General features: G+C 35.8%; 1 protein-coding gene across 2 annotated transcripts in view; it reads right to left on the bottom strand.

Moving 5' to 3' along the window:
- The window catches only part of DMD (dystrophin), a 1,192,425-nt gene that overhangs the window by 386,685 nt on the left and 783,896 nt on the right, over window positions 1-21,844 (bottom strand). For both annotated transcript variants that reach the window (XM_086608718.1, XM_086608727.1), the window contains one exon: window positions 285-449. In XM_086608718.1, the coding sequence (XP_086464844.1) occupies window positions 285-449 (165 nt within the window). The remainder of the gene's footprint in view (window positions 1-284; window positions 450-21,844) is intronic.

Genomic DNA, 21,844 nt, shown 5'->3' with positions numbered 1-21,844 from the left:
TAAAATTTGATGTATCAACTTTTAGGGTTATTGTTTTATGTGTATAATATGGTAAAAATAATAGCTTATGTTTAATAACTATTGGTTCTAAACCGTCCTATCACTAGAAACCATTTAATGGAAAATAAAATTTTTGCTTAATTCATAGAACTTTGAACTTCTGAAGACTATTGTTGACTTCTGCCTCAAAGCTATATTTTTAATACAAATTATATACCTGATGCTGCACTGACTTTTTGACCACTAACTATCCTGATTCTTTTTAAAAATGGGATAAATTTTACCTTAATATCAAAAGCTCCTGGCTGGCCCACTTTGTTGTAAAGCTCCAGCTGGTTCTTGACAGGCGTTACCCACAATATCACCTGATTTAGTTGTTCATCGAGTTCAATAAAATCCTTTAGCAGAATCTCTATTTCTTTTTGTTTCTCTGGAAGATCTTTGGACACCTGAAAAAAATACCAGAAGCCATTTTTTTGGTGGAAAAAAATGCAACATCATTGAAAGCAATTCAGCACTACACACATATGCATTTACATAAAATGTTAAAATACAAGTTTTATACACTAGTGAGAAGAAGGGAAGGGAAGAGTAGTCCAATCAATTGAATTATTATGGCAGGTATCTTGCAAGTCAGTCAAAACACACTCTTTCCTAAGAAAAAAAAAAAACACAACCAAAAACCGCAGACACAAGCTTCCCCCACAAAAAAAACCAGCAACAACAACCAAAAAAAAAAAAAAAAAAAAAACCAACCAAACAAACAAAAACCCACACACAAACAAACAAACTAAAAACAAACCCCAGCATCAGGCTTCTCTTTTTTTTTTTTTGTTATTCCACTATTCTACTCATAATACATCAGAAAAAAAATCTTAGTATTATCTCAGTATATGAAACTGCTTTAAAGGTCAATTTTTGATCAGGAAAAGCAATAGTAAAAACATGAAATTGATCATTTGAATGATATCTAACCTTTCTTAACCTCTTGAATCTAGATATTTATAAGTATGTGTTTTCTTACAAGGTGTTCAGAATTGGCAGCTGGGTCCAAATACGCATAAATACAGTGAGGAAAAATAATGAAGAAATATACCAGCAATACTGATTGAGCCACTTGGTTCTCTAATTTGCATTCAAAATTGTTAGGTTTTTAACTAACCACATTCTTCTATGCCAACAATATTAAAAAGTAAGGATCAGTGAACGGCATAGTTCATATCCAACAGCACTGAAGCACTTGGAGTAAATATAGGAACAGGTTGGAAATAAATAAGCCAACACAAAGCTCCATGCTGTCCTTCCCAGATTGTTTTCTATAGCTAGAGAGGTGAGGTGTCCCCATACTTCACAATGGGCAACATTACAAACATATACTAGGGGAGAAACCATCTGTACTTAAAAAAAAAAAAAAAAAAATCACAACAGCAAATACAGGGCTTGGACAGGGATAAGAAACAACAGCAGTTAATTATTAAAATCAGCCAAAAAGTATGGTTAGTTTTCCCTATCAAGAAAAATGAGTTTCACAATATTCTTTGCTTTTAAGCACTTTTTTACTTAAGCCACACACTTAAAATTTGCAAAACATGAAGTTTCTGATACATATAGTAAAATACAAATTCCCTGTGAAGTTAAACATCATTAATGGAAGCATTGTTGTCATATTGCCCAGATATAGAAGTATTACTGCTCTGTACTAATGTCTAATGTCCAATGATGGTATTTTACAGATGACAACAAATCTAAACCCATCAGAGACACGAAAGCAATGAAGGTTTCTGAAAAAACAACCATAAAAACTAAGTCAAACAACCACCAGCTGAGACAATGAAAAGAAACAACTGTCTTGTGACACATACATTTCTTACAAATTTGGTTGAAAATATTGATTTGTTATAACCTCTCTACATATACTCTGCATATGATTTATTAGATCGTACTTCAGTGATATTTGTAATGCAAGAAGTTGATTTGTCATATGGTAAATCATCTCCATTTTTCACTGTAGCCACTCCATAATATCTTATTTAATAAAAACTAACCAATGACTCAAATTACTTTTTCAATCTTAATCTTGTTAAATATAAGAACTCTGCTTTTCCAGAATGGCCCCAGATATGAAAAAAAAAAAAAACAATTAAAAATGCATTCATTTCCCTTATGTGTTAATATCTATGCAGACCTTGGCCTAATTTCACAGTTTCATATTTCTTACAACTTTTGAATGTTAATCGCTAATGTTTAGTGGCTCTAATATTAATGCAAACAAGTTCCACAGAAATATTGTTGAAAGTAAATAGGTAATCATAGGCAGATAAAAATCCAAGCTGACTTGTGAAGATCTGAAATTTAAATTAATCTGCTTCCAATCAACATTAATCAAGCATATTAGGTCTATCACAAGAGAGAGAAAGAAAAATTTGTAAAGTTCTGAGGTGGGGGAGGTAATCAACCATATACTAAGGTATATTCAATCCAGAAAAACAGAAGATGAAAGATTGGTTTTGGTGACAGACTGTACTTTAACCTACTGTTTTAAAAAATAATCACAAAAGAAAGGAAAGTAAAATAAATCCTACTTTTAATATAAGTGGCATAAGTAAATGCAGCCTCTACCTAAAAGTTAGCTTCTGTGCTAAATTATAGCACAAACATGATTAAAATATTTTTAATAAATAAAGAATAAAGAAATCTAGGTCAATATGAATCAGTTCATTATACAGATAAATTTAATGTCATTATTTTTACTATGGAGATTAAAAGAACAGCAAATAAGTAAATAAGTACTTTCCTCAAACTCAGAAAGTTTGGGTCACAGATAAGCGTGGATAAGTATTTAACAAGGCAATACCTTGTAAGATCCAGGTAAGGTTTTACATGCCACTGTACAGAAAACAGTTTCTTAGATTCTGGATCCCAGGGATTTTGTCTGCTTGCCTTTTTTTAAAAAAAGAAACCAAACAACCCAAAAACTTTGGCATCAAACTGTCACAGAATTATAGAATACTTTGAGTTGGAAGGGACCTATAAAGGTCATCTAGTTCAACCCCCTGAAGAGAACAGTGACATCTTCAACTAGGTCGAATTGCTCAGAGCTCCATTCAACCTGGCCTTGAATTCTTCCAGGGATGAGGCATCTACTACCTCTCTGGGCAACCTGTTCCAGTGTTTCATCACCCTCATTGTAAAAAATTTCTTCCTTATATCTATTCTAGATCTACCCTCTTTTAGTTTAAAACCATTACCCCTTTTCCTGTCGAAACAAGTCCTGCTAAAAAGTTTATCCTCATCTCTGTTATAGGATCCCTTAAAGTACTGAAAGGCTGTAACAAGGTGTCCCCAGAGCTTTCTCTTCTCCAGGCTGAACAACCCCAACTCTCTCAGCCTTTCCTCACAGGAGAGGTGTTCCATCTCTCTGATCATTTTTGTGGCCCGCCTCCTGCTCCAACAGGTCCTTTTCTCTCCTGTGCTAAAAGCTCCAGAGCTTAATGCAGTACTCCAGGTGGAGTCTCACAAGAGAAGAGCAGAGGGGCAGAATCACCTCCCTCGACCTGCTGGTCATGCTTCTTTTGATGCAGCCCAAGATACACTTGGCTTTCTGGGCTGCAAGTGCATGTTGCCGGCTCATGTCCCATTTTTCACCCACCAGTACTCACAAGTCCTTCTCTGCAGAGCTGCTCTCAAGTCCTTCATTGGCAGCCTGTATCGATACTGGGGATTGCCCCAACCCAAGCAAAGGACCTTGAATTCAGGAGGTTCACAAAGGCCCGCTTCTTGAGCTTGTCCAGGTCCCTCTGGATGGCATCCCATCATTCAGACATGTCAACTGCACCACTCAGCTTGGTGTCGCCTGCAAAGTGGCTGAGGGCGCACTCGATGCCACTGTCATTGATGAAGATATTTAACAGTCCCAATACACATCCCTGGGGGACACCATTTGTCACCCATCTCCATCTGGACATTGAAATGTTTACCGCTACACTCTCTGGATGTGACCATCCAATCAATTCTTCATCTACTGAACAGTTCACCCATCAAATCTATCTCTCTCTAATTCAGAGAGAAAGATATTGTGGGGGACTGTGTCAAAGGCCTTAAAGAAGTCCAGATAGATGACGTCTTTCCATGTCCACTGATGTAGTCACTCAATCATAGGAGGCCACTAGGTTGGTCAGGCAGGACTTGCCCTTGGTGAAGCCATGCTGGCTGTGTCAAATCACCTCCTTGTCCTCCATGTGCCTTAGCATAGCTTCTAGGAGGATCTGTTCCATGGTCTTCCCAGGTACAGAGGTGAGGCTGACAGTTCTGTAGTTCTCAGGGTCCTCCTTTCTAACCTTGTTGAAAATGGGTGCAATGTTTCCCTTTTTCTAGTCTCCAGAGACTTCACTTGACTGTCATGACTTTTCGAATATCATGACAGTGGTTTGACAACTACATCAGCCAATTCCCTCAAGTGTCTGGCATGCATCTCGTCAGGTCCCACCGTCTTATGTATGTTCATGTTCCTCAGGTGGATGTGAACCGGATCGTCTCCTACAGTGGAAGGACTTTGTTCCCCCAGTCACTGCCTTGTGGTCCATATACTCGAGAGGTATGGGAAGAGAGATTCCTAGTGAAGACTGAGGCAAAAAAGTTGTTGAGTACCTCAGTCACCTTCTCATCTGTTGTTACCAGTTTGACAGTCTTGCTCATCACAGGGGGTACACTTTTTTTTGACCTTCCTTTTCTGGCTGACATGTAGAAGCCTTTCTTACTACTCTTTGCGTCCCTTGACAAGATTAGCTTCAGTTGTGCCTTGGCCTTCCTGACCTCACTCCTACACAACTGGGCAGCATCTCTATACTCTTCCCAGCATGCCTGTCCCTGCTTCCACTGCCTGTGATGTCCTTCTTACCCTTTAGTTTGATCAGCCAGTCTTGTCTCAGCCATTTCAGTCTCTTGTCTTCCTTTCCTGATTTCTTACACCTGGGGATCAAGAGCTCTTGTCCTCTGTGGAAAGTGTTCTTACAGATCTGCCAGCTCTGTTCTCCCTTGTCCCTGGGAGTCTTATTGACTAACTCCTTGAAGAGCTGGAAGTTTGCTTTCCTAAAATTCAGGGTCCTGACTTTACTTTTCACCTGACTCATATCCATCAGGACTGTGAACTCCACCAGCATGTTACCACTGCAGCCCAGGATGCCTCCAGTCTTGAAGTCACCGATTAGGGCACTTGTGTTGGTGACCAACAGGTCCAGTATTTCATCCCCTCTGGTAGGGCTGTCTACTACCTGGCTTAAGAAGTAATCCTCAATGAACTATAGGAGTCTCGTGGATTGCCTATAGCGCACCATGCTACTTTTCCAGCAGATGTCAGGGTGGTTGAAGTCCCCCAGTAGGACAAGAAACTGTGAGTGCGAGCTAGAATAAGGCAGCTTCATCAATTGGCTCCCCTTGATCAGGCAGCTTGTAGTAGACACCAACCATAAGGTTCCCTTTGTTGCCTCGGTCTCTCATTCTTGCCCATGAGCTTTCAACCTGCTTGTGGCTATTCTTCAAAGACAGCTCTTCACGCTCTATCCATTTCTTGATGTAGAGGGCAATGCCTCTGCCCCTCTTTCCTCATCTGTCTCTTCTGAACAGCCTGTAGCCATTGATAGCTGCACTCGAGTCATGGGATTCATTCCACCAAGTTTCACTAATGGCAAGCTGGCTAATCAAATTAGAGCCTGATGAGTTTAAGGTGATTACAAGTCCACCTATTAAACCAAAGTACTAATGCAGACTGTCTTGGTGGACAGCTTGTTTCCCGAGCTAATTCTGCAGTGCTCACCAGAAGCATAATTTGAGAAAACCTCCATGGGGTAATGGACATGAACATGATGACTGGGTGTCCAGATTTATGCCCTTTCTGTGGCAGAGAAGGATGCAAGCAGATGGGGCCTTCCAGAATCTTCTCTACCTTTTTATTTACAGTATTCCATGCTTGTTATTCACAGTTCCAGGAGTTCCACCCCTGAGGCGGGATTCTGATGCTGATGGAACGTACAGCCCTCCCACTGCCATGCTGTCTCTGATGTCTCTCTACAAATTCTTGGACATGTCCAGGGATGAGCAAGCAATGACTTGTGTCCCACTCCAATTCTCTTTTCTACATTTTTGCTTTTGGCCTCCTTCCTCCCCTGTCCTGTTTTTATTCATTTGTTGTCTCAGGATAATCAGCCAGTGCTTACCCAGTTTGATCTCCTTTAGTATCTAATCTCTTTCCCTTATATTTAAGAAAGACTGTTAAGTTTTATCAGGGAAGGTCTGATGTTCTTTTCTAAGGGAGACGACCAATAGAAACAGTGGCCATAAGGCAACACCTACAGAAGAGTGAAAACAGGGCTGTGAGATGCTTTCCTCCAAATCGGCCTACAACGGAACACAGGCTTGATTAAAGAGTATTATAAGCTGGCAAGGAAGGCCAGAGTGAAAAAGACAAAAAATAGAAGAAAGGACAACTTCAACTGGAACATCTTTCTAAAAATCCAGCTTAGTCCTTTGCATATAAATCAAATATTTTCAACTTTGCCTTATTTAGCAGCAGATCAACACTGAAAACATACCTTGGTTTGCAACCAAAGGAAAAACATAAATTTGCAAGTGCGAAGGACAACAAAAGTAGGGATTATTCCTTCAAAGAAAAAAATCTGATTTCAACATCAAAGCACTATATAATTTCAATGATATGTGTCAAAACATGAATCTCAAAGCATGTGGTAAGCCTAAAATTTTGTACTTTAGTTCAAGTGTTAATTAAGTTAAATTAATTGGAAGCTTAGTAGCAGAATAATAGAAAAGATATAAGCTCTAAATTAGGAAACAGTAGAAGATCCTAATTTTACGAACTGCCACTGGTCTTCACAATACTAGATTTTATTCTAATCTTTAACTATCAGATCATTTCCCACTTATTCGATTTTATGTATTCCAGTTTTTGCACTTTTCATTAAAATACTAAAAAACCCAAAAATAAATTACCAGCATAGAAATGACAACATCTCTCAAAACATGAGAATACTCTGTGAAATTTCAATAATTGCGTATTTTCAAAGTCTAGACCTTTGTCTAAACATTTTCATTTCTTCTTATGAATTCTGAAATTAGTTGCACTGCTTGTTTCAGTTCCATCTGAACCTTATGTCTGTGAAGATCTTCTTTCATCAGAAGCCTAAATGATACAGTTACGTTCTTTCCATCCCCATTTTGATCTGATTAGTTTGGCACAAAGCAATACATATGCTCAGCTTGGCAGTATAGATCTCCTTGATCATTTTACTTGCTTCAGTTTTCCACTGCTATTTCCTACTTTAGCTTTAGAGTTATTTTTCAGTAGAGACACATAGTTGTGCACATGCACTATGGGATGAAATAGCTGAGCAGGTGGAAAGGAATACCAGTTCATATGATATCAGTAAGTATAAAGGGAGGAAGAAGTTGTATAAAATATGTCAACTGATGTAAAATTGTATTCTGTGTCCCTGTTCTGTTTAATTCCTTGTGAATATCCAGAAAGCAGATAAAATTAAAGCAGTAGCAGTTAAAATAATAATTGTGGAGTTAGAGTTCAATCCTGTAACAGGAACAATGCTCAAAATGAAAAAGTTGAAACTAGTTGGGTAGAGACAGTAAGTAAGTAATGAACAATGGGGAATAGTGTTTCAGAGGTCAGAAATGTTATTGCAAATGAATGAACTTGATAAATTATATTACTAGTAAGACGTTACTATCATTATTAGCAGCTGCCACCTGATAAAAGTAAGGAAAACCACTGAAATTACTTTCATATATTATATTTCAAGAGACTAAAGCCTGATTCTGAATATTTCCCTTATCTATCACAAGTCAATGTCAAGGTCATTTCCTATTTACCTGAAATGACCAAAGGGAAGATAACGCAGTTATTACTCAGCTGCTTGGGAGTATAGATGAGGAGACGCATCTCCCAGCATGTCATTTGTGAAAAAAGGATATGGAGAATTTCCCTAGTGGTGAGTGGAAAGAAAAGTAGTTTCAAATACCAACATTTTAACCACAGTGGAAATTCGTGAGTTTTTTTCCCTGATATTAGATAAGGTACTACTTTCTCTTGCTAGCTGTCTCATCAACCTCTTGATAATAGAGTGGCACTTCTAAATGGATCTTATTTTGATGAATCTGACAGTGAATTAAAATTCAACTTTCTTGATATGTGTAACATGATAACTTATAATAAACTGGAGTGAATATGAGCGAAAGTATGTTGTGGAGTATCTGTGAAGACTGTTAAGAATGTTTTTCTTGTACACCACACTTGAGAGGATCTCTCCGATATACAAAGCACTTTATGAAAGTGAACTTCTAATGTAGAATAAGTAGTAGCGTCAGGTTTGAAAAAATTCACAATTGTTTACATACAGAAAAATGAAGAATGTATAGCTTTCTGCATGAATTGCTTTCCTTACTGAATGTAAAAAAGCAGCGGATTCTGCGTTACTATTCCTTTTCTGCAAAAATACAAATATTAGGGAAAAAGGAAACAGGTGGCCACACTGCAATGAGGCCACAGCATAACTGGACTGAAAGAAAGTTTTCATGTTGTCCAAGACAGGACTTGCATAATACATAAATAATTAAAGTCATAACAACTATTAAATGCAAACTTCAATGCAGACTTATTAATAAATCATAACTAACATTTCCATAACACTAGTACGATGATTGAGTAAAAGAGTAATTCTTAAAGCCATTGTTCAGAAAGTTTTATCTGCTTAAAATCACCATCCCTAGAGCATGTACAAAAGAATGATTTAAAATGGAAGGGAGAGAAGTTAATTTTTATGCATCGTTTCTTCATAAAAAAAACAATCAGTGTAAGAAAGTTTCATATATGTTCAGTTTAGGATGTCATTTAGTTAGTTATCTAAGCCATTTCCATTAACAAAATCAATATTGACTTTAAAACAAAATCTACATAATTTCTTTAAAAAGATAAATATTTATGAGCCATAGTGTCTCTGATAAAGTTCCAGTAAAGACTGTATTATTAGAGGAAGATGAAAACAGGCTACTGAAAATATGTATAGATTTTTATTTGCTATGTAGCTAATGTTTCATGTTTCCTCACAAGCCTCTCAGGACCTGACCTTGGCAAGTGTTTTTTGGCTTTTTTTTTTTTAACTTCTTAACACTGTATTTGTAATATTTTCAAGCTTTATTAAGAAACATTATTTTTTTTTGCATTGGTGCAGAAGACTAAATCAGTCCACAAAACCAATGCACTGAACAATTTTCTGCTTCATCTGGCTGTCTAGCTTTTTAAAAAGCAAACAAACATATCCCCCTGCCCATCCCCCCACAATGATTTGATTTGTTTTTCTTGTATGGTAATACGATTGTATTTATCAATCTTTTGAATATCTGTATGCTTTTTATATTTAATATTTATAACTAATTCTCATTCATTCTGCTCTCTACTATCTCAGTGATTCTCTTTTGTCAAGGGCTTTTTGAAGCACAAGACCCTCCACCTTAAATCTCTGCTAAACAATCTAGTCCATGATTTTCTTTTCTTTATCTTTTTTCTTACTCAGCTCCAAAAATCCAAAAGCCCGTAAAGGTTTTACAGTATGATTCCTTCAGTGACTCTTAATGAAGGCTATTCTGACAAGAAAATGATTTCTAAATAAAAGTACAATTCCCTAATTGTTCTTTCCTTGGTTTACAGCGGATAATACCATTCCTACCCTCAGGCTACACACAGTTTGTGAGGCAAGCAAACCCCGGCATGCAGCCCGCAGTACTGGTAGACTGCCTGAACAGTTACCTTGAACCTGTCAGTCAAAGCTTTTTTCTCATGGAAAGCAGAGCCTGACATATATGTTGGAAGGAGAAGAGAAAATGGCAGGGCATAGTGCTATTCAGTAGAGTTGGACATGCTGTTGCGGTGTCCCGGGCCAACACAACATTACCTTACAGGGTATGATAAACCCTGTCAGACATAGTTAAGAGCAATCTCTTCTCATGGTTTGGCAAACCATGGTAGTCTTACCTCTGCTTTTGGTCTGTCCATGTGACAAAGTTCTTCCTACCTGTTGCTTTCTCTCTCCATCCTTTTCTACAGCCCTCCCTTTCCTTTTCCTAAAATCACACATTATTCGATTACTTTACTTTCAAAACCATGCCCAGTACTGAAAACTCAGCTTCCATACGTAATCAGCTTACAGTGGCAATCAGTCAATAGCTAAACCAAACATATCGACACTTTCTTCCATGCTGTTGCCTGCATCCAAGAGAAGTTTCCCAGAAGCATTCACGAAACTGCTGTGGAGCTTATAAAAACTGTCATCTGTCAGAACGCCTCACAAGTAAAACAAAGCCAAAAGGCATTGCAATGAAACAAATGACAAATATTCATACAACACTTCAAAACACAAGCCATAAACTTAGAATTGTTACAAGTTTTGCCCACAGACTTCTGTATAGGAATGAAAAAAAAAACAAACCAAACAAAAAACTCAAACCCACCAACCTTAATATTTTGTTTGGTAGAGGAAATGGATATGATTGGATCTAAGATTTTGACATAGCAATAAAATCAGTATCAAACAGCAATTTCTGGCTATAAGCTACATAGAGAAGTAAATTAGATAATGAATATATAGATAAACTATTATTTCTGCAATAAATAAACAGGGATTTTTTTCACTATCTTTGCACGGTGTAGTAAAATTACAATGTATTGGAATTTTATCTACAGTTGAATGTTTATAGCATTTCCTAGAAACAAAGAATTTATTCTGTTAAAAATCAAAGAAAAAAATAACATTTATATTCCAATTCCAGTGAGTGATCTTGACTGCCAAGTACTAAGCTGACATGTCTCAACAGAAAACAACTGACAATGAAATTGTATTTCTTTTCAGTTGTTCTTCAAGAATTACCTGGTTTAGCACTTTGAGGGAGGTGACAATTCTTCATTTGTAAGAAACATGCAGTTAATAGAAAAGTTAAGTGTGGGATTTACCTATAACAGTGCTCAATGTACAGTTAAGTTCAGTATCATAACAGGCCATTCTCTGTGTAATGATGATGATGAATTTTTGAAAAGATCATAGAATCATAGAATGGCATAGGCTGGAAGGGACCTTAGAGATCATCTACTCCAATCTCCCTGTCATGGGCAGGGACGCCTCTCAACTAGATCAGGCTACTCAAGGCTCCGTCCAACCTGGCCTTGTTTCCAAAACTCTGAGAAAAATGGCCAAAAAGAGGCAAGGCAAGAAGAAGGGAAAAGGGAAGTAGAGGTTTAACTTTAAGGTTATTTCAGGCTATTCTATTTGTGGGAATTTTAATTATACAGGCATATTGCAATACAGATAGGCCTGTATACTTGAAGTATAATCTTTATCTTGTAAACTGCAAATAGTAAAACATTGATTTTTAGGTCCCTACAGTCTTCCTTAATAGAGATGCATAAAACACCTGACATACAATGACAGTGTCTGTCTTGGAACTGAAGTTTAAAAAAGCTCAAATCATTATCGTTCACTGGTGTGTGACATTCTGTGAACCTTTGTTCATTGTATAGGAAATCTCACCCAAATACAAAGTTATCGCAGTGTAGAAAAAATGTGTAAGGATTTGCCTGAAAAGCCTTATTTGAAATCTGGTAATTCAGCTAGATCAAGATTACCTCAATGCAGCTGTCAGCACAAACGTCTTGACAATTAGCACTTTTTATATTCAAAGTACATGGCATAACTTCTTAAATATACGATGAATATATTCATATTGCAAACAAGAATAAAAAGGAATTTTAAGATGGTTGGTAAGACAGAATAGTATATATTGTATATATACATACATACATATATTTAATAATTATTTCGTGTTCTCACTGGCTAGTACAGACTTTTTACACCTGCATGATTGTATTTCATAAATATTTTTAATACTTTGCTTAAAGTTTAATGTTTAGCAAACAGAGGAGCAATGTGGCCTTGTAAACACACAGCTGAAATCTTTATGATTAATATAAAAATAAATAGAAATGTTTGCTTGTATGTATCCTGTGGATTATTATTAAATGATTGGTGATGTAGTTAATTCAATCTAGTTCATCCTCAAAACAACTTTGAATTTGCTTTAAATTAACTACATTATCTTTACTGTAGGTATTAGTTCGGGGTGACCATAGAAGAGTCTTGTTACTTAAATTATGAATAGACATATTAATTTAAAAGAACACCAGGAAAAGATTATGGGCTAGAGTAAATGCTAGGATGTCCTGAGAGAAAGAGCTGAGAAGACTTGTTGCTCATCTTCAAGTCTCCTGGATCCACAGGATGTGCTTGTCAAACGGGGATGGCATCTATCATGATACTGATGGGTTTTAAGGAGCAAGGTGAATCAACACTGAGTCTCCACTGAGGTCAGAAATAAAAACAGTTTGAGAATCCATTACGATCCCATTCATGCATGCTTACAAAAACCACCACCATATAATTTTCTGGTCTTCTGAGATGGTAATTAAGGAAGGAAAATCAGATTAGACATTACTGCAGTTGTGAGTGACACAACAACAGGTAAATTCTTGGAAGAGAAAAAGAGATATCTAGCATCCTAGTCAGGTTTCCAGGTCTAGTAGTCATGAGCTCATTTTAAACAGAGCATTTAAGATGATCCCTTTAAGAAAAACATTTGAAAGAGCCATTCACCTTAATTGTTTGACATAGCTGATGATAGTTTTTGCTAGAAAGTGTTGCAATGGAAAAGAAGAGCAAGACCAAGAGCAATAGCATGTTGGACCTTTCAGGGCTAAATCTTGATAAGTAATGGCCTGAAAAGAAATTCCAGTTCATTTGACATCACAGTGGAAAATGGATTTTCCAATATCATATCCAACCTCCAACTTAAATGCTGTGTGACTCCAATGCCACAAAAAAATATCAGAGACAAAAAAGAACTTTATGAAGTGTCAAAATGCAGACATTTATCTCAGTTTTTCTACATACCCATGACTAACATCAATGTATGGATAGAAATAACACTGTTCATTAACTCCTTTAACTTTTAACAGCCTTAAAAAAAAAAAAAAAAAGCATCAGGAATTCTCTTGACTACTAGCATGATATTTATTCATAACTTTATAGCAGTTATTATATCTTCTGAGGAAGCTAAGTTTTGTCTTTTGACAAGATAAGGAAAATGTATCAGCATTTCTGATTTGAAAGACAAATTTAGAAATAGAAATTTAAATTTCATATTTAGAATAATAAGATTCAGGATAATCTTCTATGAAAAAATCAATTTAATTTTTGAGAGTAGAAATATGTTTCATGTTGATTACACTAGATAATTTAGACATTTGTAGTGAGATGTTGTTATGAAAGCAGAAATAGATATTCACTCAGTTTGTATCAGAGAAAAAAAGTGTGGTAAATAGGAATGTTTATTAGAAATTTTCTTATCTAGAAGCATAAGATTTGTACAAGATGGTTAGCTTTTACTACCCCTAATTAGAAATATCACAACACCAGAAACATTCCCAACTGGTATTCATAGATGCTTTGTGGGTTTACTTTTAAGAAACTGAAACCATGTGCTGCTCACTATTGTTTTAGATGGAGAACTGCAATTTAAGCACATTGGGATTTATCTTGATAAATGCTGTAGCATGTAGAGCATTATTCAGAAAGACCTTATTAGTAACACACATTGTGGAAACTTCAAAAGGTAAGAAAACGATTTCTTTCCGCTTCATCCCACCAGATATAAATTTAGTCTTTCCAAATGTTGCAAGTCTCTCATGTTTCTTCTCTTTTTGCAAAACCTTTCCAGAATGTTACCCCTCTTTCATGTGAAGTGGGGAAGATTACAAAGAGCAGTCATACAAATTGTCCTCTTACCTTCTGAGAAAGTCACAGTAAGAACTAACACAGTAAGTAAGGAATAACTGGGGTCACAGAGGTGGCTGTTGGGGTGACAATGAGGAACAAAAGGAGGAGGAGGAAAGACAGCCAAAAGACAACTAAGATATATTATTTCGATAGAGGCTGGGAGAAACTAATAAGGAAATCGGCAGGTCTTTTCCTGTAAGTTTTTCTATGTTGATGAGCAACATGGCCTGAAATTCACAAATAATACCACGATGAATTTCCAACTTTATATATACATAACATTCATTAAATCTATTGTGTTTGCCATCTTTTATTATTAAGCATAAAGCACACCTGGAAAAGCAAAACTAAAGTAAATCAAATAAAGCTAGAACCTAACATGTACAGAGAAGCAAAAATCCTAACTGTTCTAAATATACTCAAAAACTTGTCTCAAAGGAAAAGAAGAACAAATATTCAGTAGTACGTCACAAGAATCCTTGATATTGTGTAATTATTGCCCGAATGCTGCAAAACCACTTTGAACATTATCACTTTTTCCTTGAACGGACTTCAGAATGGCTGATCTTTCAAATGAGAGTAAACAATATACTGTAGTAGAAGAGTATTTATTAATACTTAACAAGACAAAGAAAATTGGTGGTGTCATTAATAAAAACAGAGCAATAATCTATTTCTCTGCAGGACTCCTAAAATAATGTAAAACAGCATTACTAACCAATTTTACAATACTTTAAACCTTCAGAATGTTTTAATATCACCAAGTAATTTTATTTTACAATATTCCTATGGGATGGGGAATTGTGCATAGGAAAATAGAGCAACCTCCCTGGCATTTCCAGTCTGTGGGAAAGGAAAAGATCAAAATGGTCTCTGTAAAGTATCATACCCAAATATACCAACTGTCAGGTATTTACAGCACTGAAAAGTTTTTCTGATGCTGTGCTACTGTATCTATTTATTCATAGTACTTTATTGGAGGGACACATAACTTCTTGTTTCCTTTTTAATTTTGTGCTCATAAATGAGGAAAACATATGTTGGAGTTTGTTTGTTAATAAATTAAAAAGTAGACCAATGCAGTAAGCTGTGCAAAGCACATGCTGTGGGGGGAGCAGAGGAAGAGTCTGGTTATCTTCACGTTATGCAAGCTCGGCTACCAAGGTTTTTTGGGTTTCAAGAAAAAAGGCTTCTCCAGAGTATGTTTCAGGCTACATCTAACCTGCTGGACACAAAAGTGGTTCTGAATGCCGAGATGAGCGCGTGATCTGACCACATCTTGGCCCCACACTGTGATAAACCTTAAGTGTGCACAAGCTGTCCCCATCATTTCTATGGGAAAGAAGCTTAGGCTTGAGGCCAGACTGAAGTCGTAGTGTGCTCTTGTCAGGCCTCTGAAACAGAGGAACCAGGATGCTCTGGTGTGCTCCAGCACCAACATGCCAGTCTTCATAAGAGAAAGACAAATAAGCTATAATATGCAACTAAACAAGGATACATACCAAGAGTAACTCAAGTTAAATCAATTTGCATTCTCTTTTACAGATTATTTCACTCCATAAGAAAATTATATCCTCAATCAGCGATTTTGTTTCTGCCGTTCAAAGGAGAAAGTAGAACAAAACCATGATGAACCTTCCCAATTCACTTTATTGTTCATGAGACTCACTGGTCTAAACACAGGCCAGATTAACTGGTCTAATAGGCTACACTACCTGCACAGTAGATACTGCATCATCTGTGGCTAAAATAAATAAAATTTTATCCATTCAGACTGTGGTTTGGTTTTTTTTTTTTTTTCTTTATTCTTAGAAATAAAGTTTAAGTGGTGTCTTTATCAAAATTCTCTCTTTTGAAGGATTTGACAACTGTCTACATTTCCTTTCTACCCCTTTATATTGCAGGACAACAGTAAAATGCACTAAAACCTGGTAATTTCTTATGCCTTTATTACGTGGATGAATCTTCGGTCTTCAGTGCTTGAATCTGTATTTCAATATGGCAGAATTTCTCCACTCAACTCCTTGATGCAGGATGCTATGTGCTTAACGTTTACAAGGATTAAAATTATTTCTGGCACAATTTTTATATTTAATAGTAATTTCTAGATTCTTCTTCTAATAATTTGTCCAGATATCATTTGAGATCACGTATATTTTTAGCTTACTACTTTTTCTTCATTAATATGATCTTTTCAATGCACCTAATTTTAGGCATTATCAGAGGGTTGAATGGACACGGTCAGAGGATGTATGGACCTTTTGTTTCTCCAAAATCATCGACTGGTATGTTCTCATGTGAAACAAAATAAAGAGGGTACTCCTTTCTTTAAATTTTATAACTTTTGGATGTAGTATGAATACATCTCATCTCTTTGACCTCAATATTATGCAAACTGACTCCAGAAATCCACACAAAACTGCTCTAGAAAGATTCTTACAGTCATTCATCTGCATTTTGCAAGTGAGATCAAACATGCTCTTCCTTACCTGCTTTAATCTAAAGTATAATCAGCTATCAGCATATTCTACACATGAAGGAACCTGTAACATTGTTAAGAACATTGTTACTATCTATACCATTTGGATCAATATTTTAAGGGATTTTCTGCTTAGGAGTTTTAACCACCTGGCTTCCTATTTAATCTGGCTTTTACATCCAAATTTTGTGTAATAATAAGGCTCCTCAAGGATTCATATCTAATATCCTGGTTTTCGGGAATAAGTACTGCATTCTGTTATGACTGATACTTATATACAGAAGAATTTGAACTGCTATTTGGTTCATTCTGAATACAGTAAAGTATTTTTAATGAAAGTGAATATTCTTTCTCATCCACTCTGGTGTTTTGATGGTTTTGTTTGTTTGTTTTATCATCTGTTAACTGGGTCATGTGCTAAGTCCTGAAAAGGAAAGCAGGTGATGTTTGGGTCTACTTAGTGTTTCTTTCAATGTGATGATCTTCACTTCTATTTCAGAAAATTTATTTTGTAAACTACCTTGTTTCATAGTTTTACTAGATACAGTGACTGTGTTTCTTTCACTAAATAACTTGAATGACAAATGTGAGCTGAAGGAGTTGAAATATTTTTTGTCTACCATCACAAAACAAAATAGATACGCTATGTACAATTATTTCTTTCTTTAAGATTACATCCAACTGATCAGCTATAATTTTCCCTTGTTGATACAGGATAAATTACATATTTTTAAATTCCTTCTGCTCCTAAGAACTGCATTAATCCGTATTTAATTTTGGTTTTATAAAGCCTACAGAATAAGCATTTTAAAAAAAATACTTTCAACTGAAAAAAAAGCAGAAATTGTATGAAAACTCTGGATTTTTTTTTAAGATTGTATAATGCAGTTCTTCTAAAGCTACAGCTGAAAAAAAAGAAAATCAGTGAGTATCGCAGCATAGCAATATTCACCTTGTTTGGATCTCATTTATATTTTGATTGGTGGTCAAAATCAAAACCAGTACAGGTCTGTGTAGATATTCAAGTTCTTTTCAAACATGGCACAAGATTTTAGTCTTGATGCTAATTTTCTAGATTTCAAGACTGTTGCATCTTAATCTAAAATCAACCGAGAAGTGAATTGTTAGTCTAAACCTGATCTGCTACCATCTCTTTTTTTATACACAGTAGATAACTAAATCTTCCAGTGTAAGTTAAACCAATTCATTTTCCTCCATCTACTGTGAAAATCTATACTTAGCCTTGATTGTAGACATTCACAGAGCTTACAGTAATCCGCCTTTCAAATCACGTCAACTAACAAAAAAAAAAAAAAAAAAACACAACAGAAAAGGAAAATAAACGTCTCCTTATGTTTTATAATAGTCTCCAGTTCTTTCTGATGACAATCATTAGGATGATTTACACTGTGTCCTGCAAAGTAGAACGAAAACTAACGTCTGAAGCTGCTAAAATGACTAAAAATTGCCTCTGATCACTGAGTACGCTGTAGGCCTCAATTCCCATTGTGCTCTGTCTTCTGACACATGCAATCCACTGTTATCAAAATATCTAAGTATCTCAATAGCTTTAAACCAATACAGTCAAAAAACCTTCAGTATGCGTAGCCTAAAAAAAAAATAAAAAGACAAAAACCCAAAGGGATTATTTTACTTGCTTGGAAGGTGAAAAAACCCTCAGACATTCATATTAGGCTGCAAACGCTTTAGTTCATACTTTTTCACAATCTGTAAGACAACTTTATTTTGAGAAAGGGGGGGGGGGGGAGGGGGGGGCGGGGAGGGCGGGGAGGGCAGGGAGGGCGGTGGTTAGGGTGGAGAAATCTTATGATTCCCTGAGATCATAAAATCAATTCTTATTGTCTTAGGAGAAAAAAAAAAACACAACCCAAACTCAAATTAAAAAAAAAAAAAATAGCCATTTCTATTTATCTATGGAATTCTTAGTTGAAATGCACAGATTAATGCGCATATGTGTATAACATAACCAGCTTTAGGCTACAAGACTGTTTAGGCTATGAGGTTGTTCAGACTTATCATCATCATTGTTGTCTTCAAGAGCTTTTTTATTGGTGTAAGGACTTGAGTGTTTTTCCTGTTTGAATAAGGAAAAAAGGACGCATCGAAACCTTTTAAATCCCCATGCACAGAAGAGGCAGACCTTTAAAATCTTCTATTATCTTGCTTAGGAGCAATAGCTCTTCTACCATAATGTTGGACAAGATTATTGACTTGGAATCCAAAGAGAGATTTTCCTCTCAGAAATCCAAAGATTCAATGGCAAATAAAATTTATGTTCTCCCAGACAGAAACATTACTAGAGTGGGCAATTGTTGATAATCAAGTTTCTATTCCCTTGTAAACTGGAACAGTAAGCACCTCCTGGAGTGAAAATAAGTCACAAATAACAAATGGGAATATTGAGTGTAACGACATTCAAGTCTGTCCTACATGAGTTACTGATGGAAAATTCACAATTCTGTAATTTAGTAAGGTTATCATTTAGTTAAACAGCCTTCCCCATTACACATTAGCAGCTAATAATCAAAAAGACCTACTAGAAAGTACAGAAATATGGATATATCATACATTATCCTATTATGAATAAGAGTACTTCAGTACATCCTTGTTAATAATCTACATATCAACATTAATTTCTAGTTATACTGAAAATAATAGTCAACACCGAAGAGCTGACGTTCAAATTAAGATTTAGACTGACAAGATCTCCAGAAAAAGTTTCAAACATTACTCAACAGCACTGAAATCTATAGGCATGTAAATTTTAATATGATTTGGCCTAAAATATATTTTTAAAAGGAAGGTCATCATTGTTTCACTTCTGTCTTGTGTTATATCTTCATTCCTGTATGCTTAGCATGGCTGGGAAACAGCAATTTATCTTTATGCTGCCGGTAAATTTGCCTTTTAAAATCTTCATTAGGGGTAGCTAATTAAGATACTCAAAAAGGAATGAAACCTATATATAATTTTTTTCTTAGAGCTTGTGACATTCTCATATTTGTCCAATCAACATATACTTCAAACATTGTTTTTCGATATGTGAGGCCATTTGTCAGTACAGCTGATAGCATAAACGTGGACTACAGCTAATTATCAATCCATGACATAGGTAATATAGCATAGTGTAAGACTATTACATTTAAGGGAATCGGGTCACTTATCAATTGAAAGCAAATTCAGGAAAAGATTAACCTTTTTATCCCCAAAATGCTGGGTATGCTATTCTAATTTCAAATTGAAAGCACAGAAATCAAAATGTAGCATTCATTTTACAAGACCTTTTCCCCTCCATCCCACAAATAACAATAGTAGCAATAGCAATATTTTTGACTGTGAATCTACGAATAATTAATACTCAAGGCAAGTTACAGTACATGAACTATAACCTTGTTATGACTTTCTTTCTGCACTTTCTAGGCCCATCTGTTTTTCTCTACACTTGATCAACCAAGCTAAGATGACCTATACTTTTCCTGGTTGTACTAAAAATGTTCACAAATTATAGTCATGTCACTCCACTCCAATTTTTTTTTTTTGTCCATATAGCACAACAAATTGATTTGCTGTGGCAGTAAACAGTGAAATAGTCTCTTCAGTGTCTAGTAATTAGTTCTAATACTAGCAGACAAATTAAAAGGCAGCAAAACAAAATGTCTCCATCAGGCACTTATAATAACCTTCATAATACATACAGTAGACATTCTGAAGACTAAGGTGGATAAATGAGGAGAATGCTGATTTTGGCATCCAGCTTACTTTCAGATAATCTAGCTCATCCCTCTTGGCTGACACCAGACCAAGAATAATATTAAAGAGTAATAAACTCCTTCCAGCAAACCTTTGATTCTATGGTTCACCGGTCTCAGACCTAATCTATCAATCCATTTACTGCACAGTAAAAGGTAAGAAACCCATTACAGATCTCTTACATGCCCTGGCAGGTGGTATATGCAAGAACTGAATTCATCACAAACTCCAGTGCCTAGTACCCCTTTTGTATGCTTTGAAGCACTAGGTGGTTATCTTACTTGGCGGTCACAGCAGAAGATACTTCGAGCTTTGAAAATAAACGAAAAATTCTTGATATGAATGCATTAAAATGGTTATAAAATACTTCATTTTTCATACTGCTAGGACTTCACAAAGATAGTGTTATTTTCATTTTTACTTGAAATACTGGCTTTGGAGAGGGTACAATAAGTAAAATCGGGCTAGAATTTGAAAGTCATGCTTTCAAACGTGGGCTTTAATCTTCATTCTCTGCTTAAACTATGTTTCAGGTAGCAGACTGTTAGAATCACTGTTCAATACAGTTGTCTAAAGAAATGTCATTTTAAAATTATTTCGATCCAGAGAAAGAAAAAATCTTCATATATCTATTCTCAAGGTCATCAGCACGTGATATAAACACCTAAAAGCAAAGACAATACAGAAGCAAAAGAAAAAAAGCTTCTTTTAAGTGACTGCAATTCCTTTCATACTCAATTTCTTTTTCAGCTTATTTCCATTGCTGTAGGGCAGCAGTTTCTGTGACTGTAAAGAAAGTTTGAACACAACTTATTTCAAATATGTCACCTTGAAGGTTAAGACTCACAAATGTTGTCCCTTATTCCTCTGCTTGGCAGATCAAGGCAAAACAAAAATTTGTCATATCCTTAGGAGATATTTGGCAACATTCTCAGCTGGTGTAAATTGTCACAGCTTCTGACGTAAACAAAATCACTCTATTGTACACCAGATAAGGACTTACCCTACATTATTTACCTTTCATACATGTTTCATATTTTGAAAATACTATCATCCTGCAATACGAGATAATCATTAACGCTAGATTGTTACATGCTCATTACTAGCAGAGAAACCAGAAAACAAAACAGCTAGAAGCAAAGGACTCAAGTATAAGATACACTCTTAGAAGGGAATGGAGAGACAGAAAAGCCCCAGTGAAATGTGTGTGATGATGTTTGTCCACTGCACTTTGAAGAACACAAAAAAGGTACCCTCATCAAAACAACTGACTACAGAACCATCCTCATGTGACCTACAGAAGTTTGCCTGATATAAAAGCACCAGACCTGAGAGCTTGGCTCACAGTAAAACCTGCAGGGTTTTTTTCAGTGTTTGCAGATATATAACTGAATGGAGACAACGTATGTCCCTCTATCAGGCCTTCAGACTTTCTTTCTGTGAGTTCTGATTTTATTACAGACCTTAGAGTTTCAGAAAAGAAAGTGAAAAAATTAATTGAAGCTTCCTACAGAAATAGTGAGGAAAAAAAAAATGTAAAAGAAATTAAAAAAAAATTCCCTTCAGCTTCATTGGAATAATCCAATGACAGAAATCCAAAATCAGCTTTTAACTTCCCCCTTCCCTCCCACCATATCAAAAAATATATGGGAAAAATCATATGGGAAATAGAAAAGCTTCAGAGAAAGAGAAC

Source organism: Tauraco erythrolophus, chromosome 1, assembly GCF_009769465.1.
Source record: "Tauraco erythrolophus isolate bTauEry1 chromosome 1, bTauEry1.pri, whole genome shotgun sequence".
In the NCBI taxonomy this organism is placed as follows: domain Eukaryota; kingdom Metazoa; phylum Chordata; class Aves; order Musophagiformes; family Musophagidae; genus Tauraco; species Tauraco erythrolophus.
Note: the sequence above shows the minus strand (reverse complement) of the source record. Positions and strands in the feature narration are given on the sequence as shown.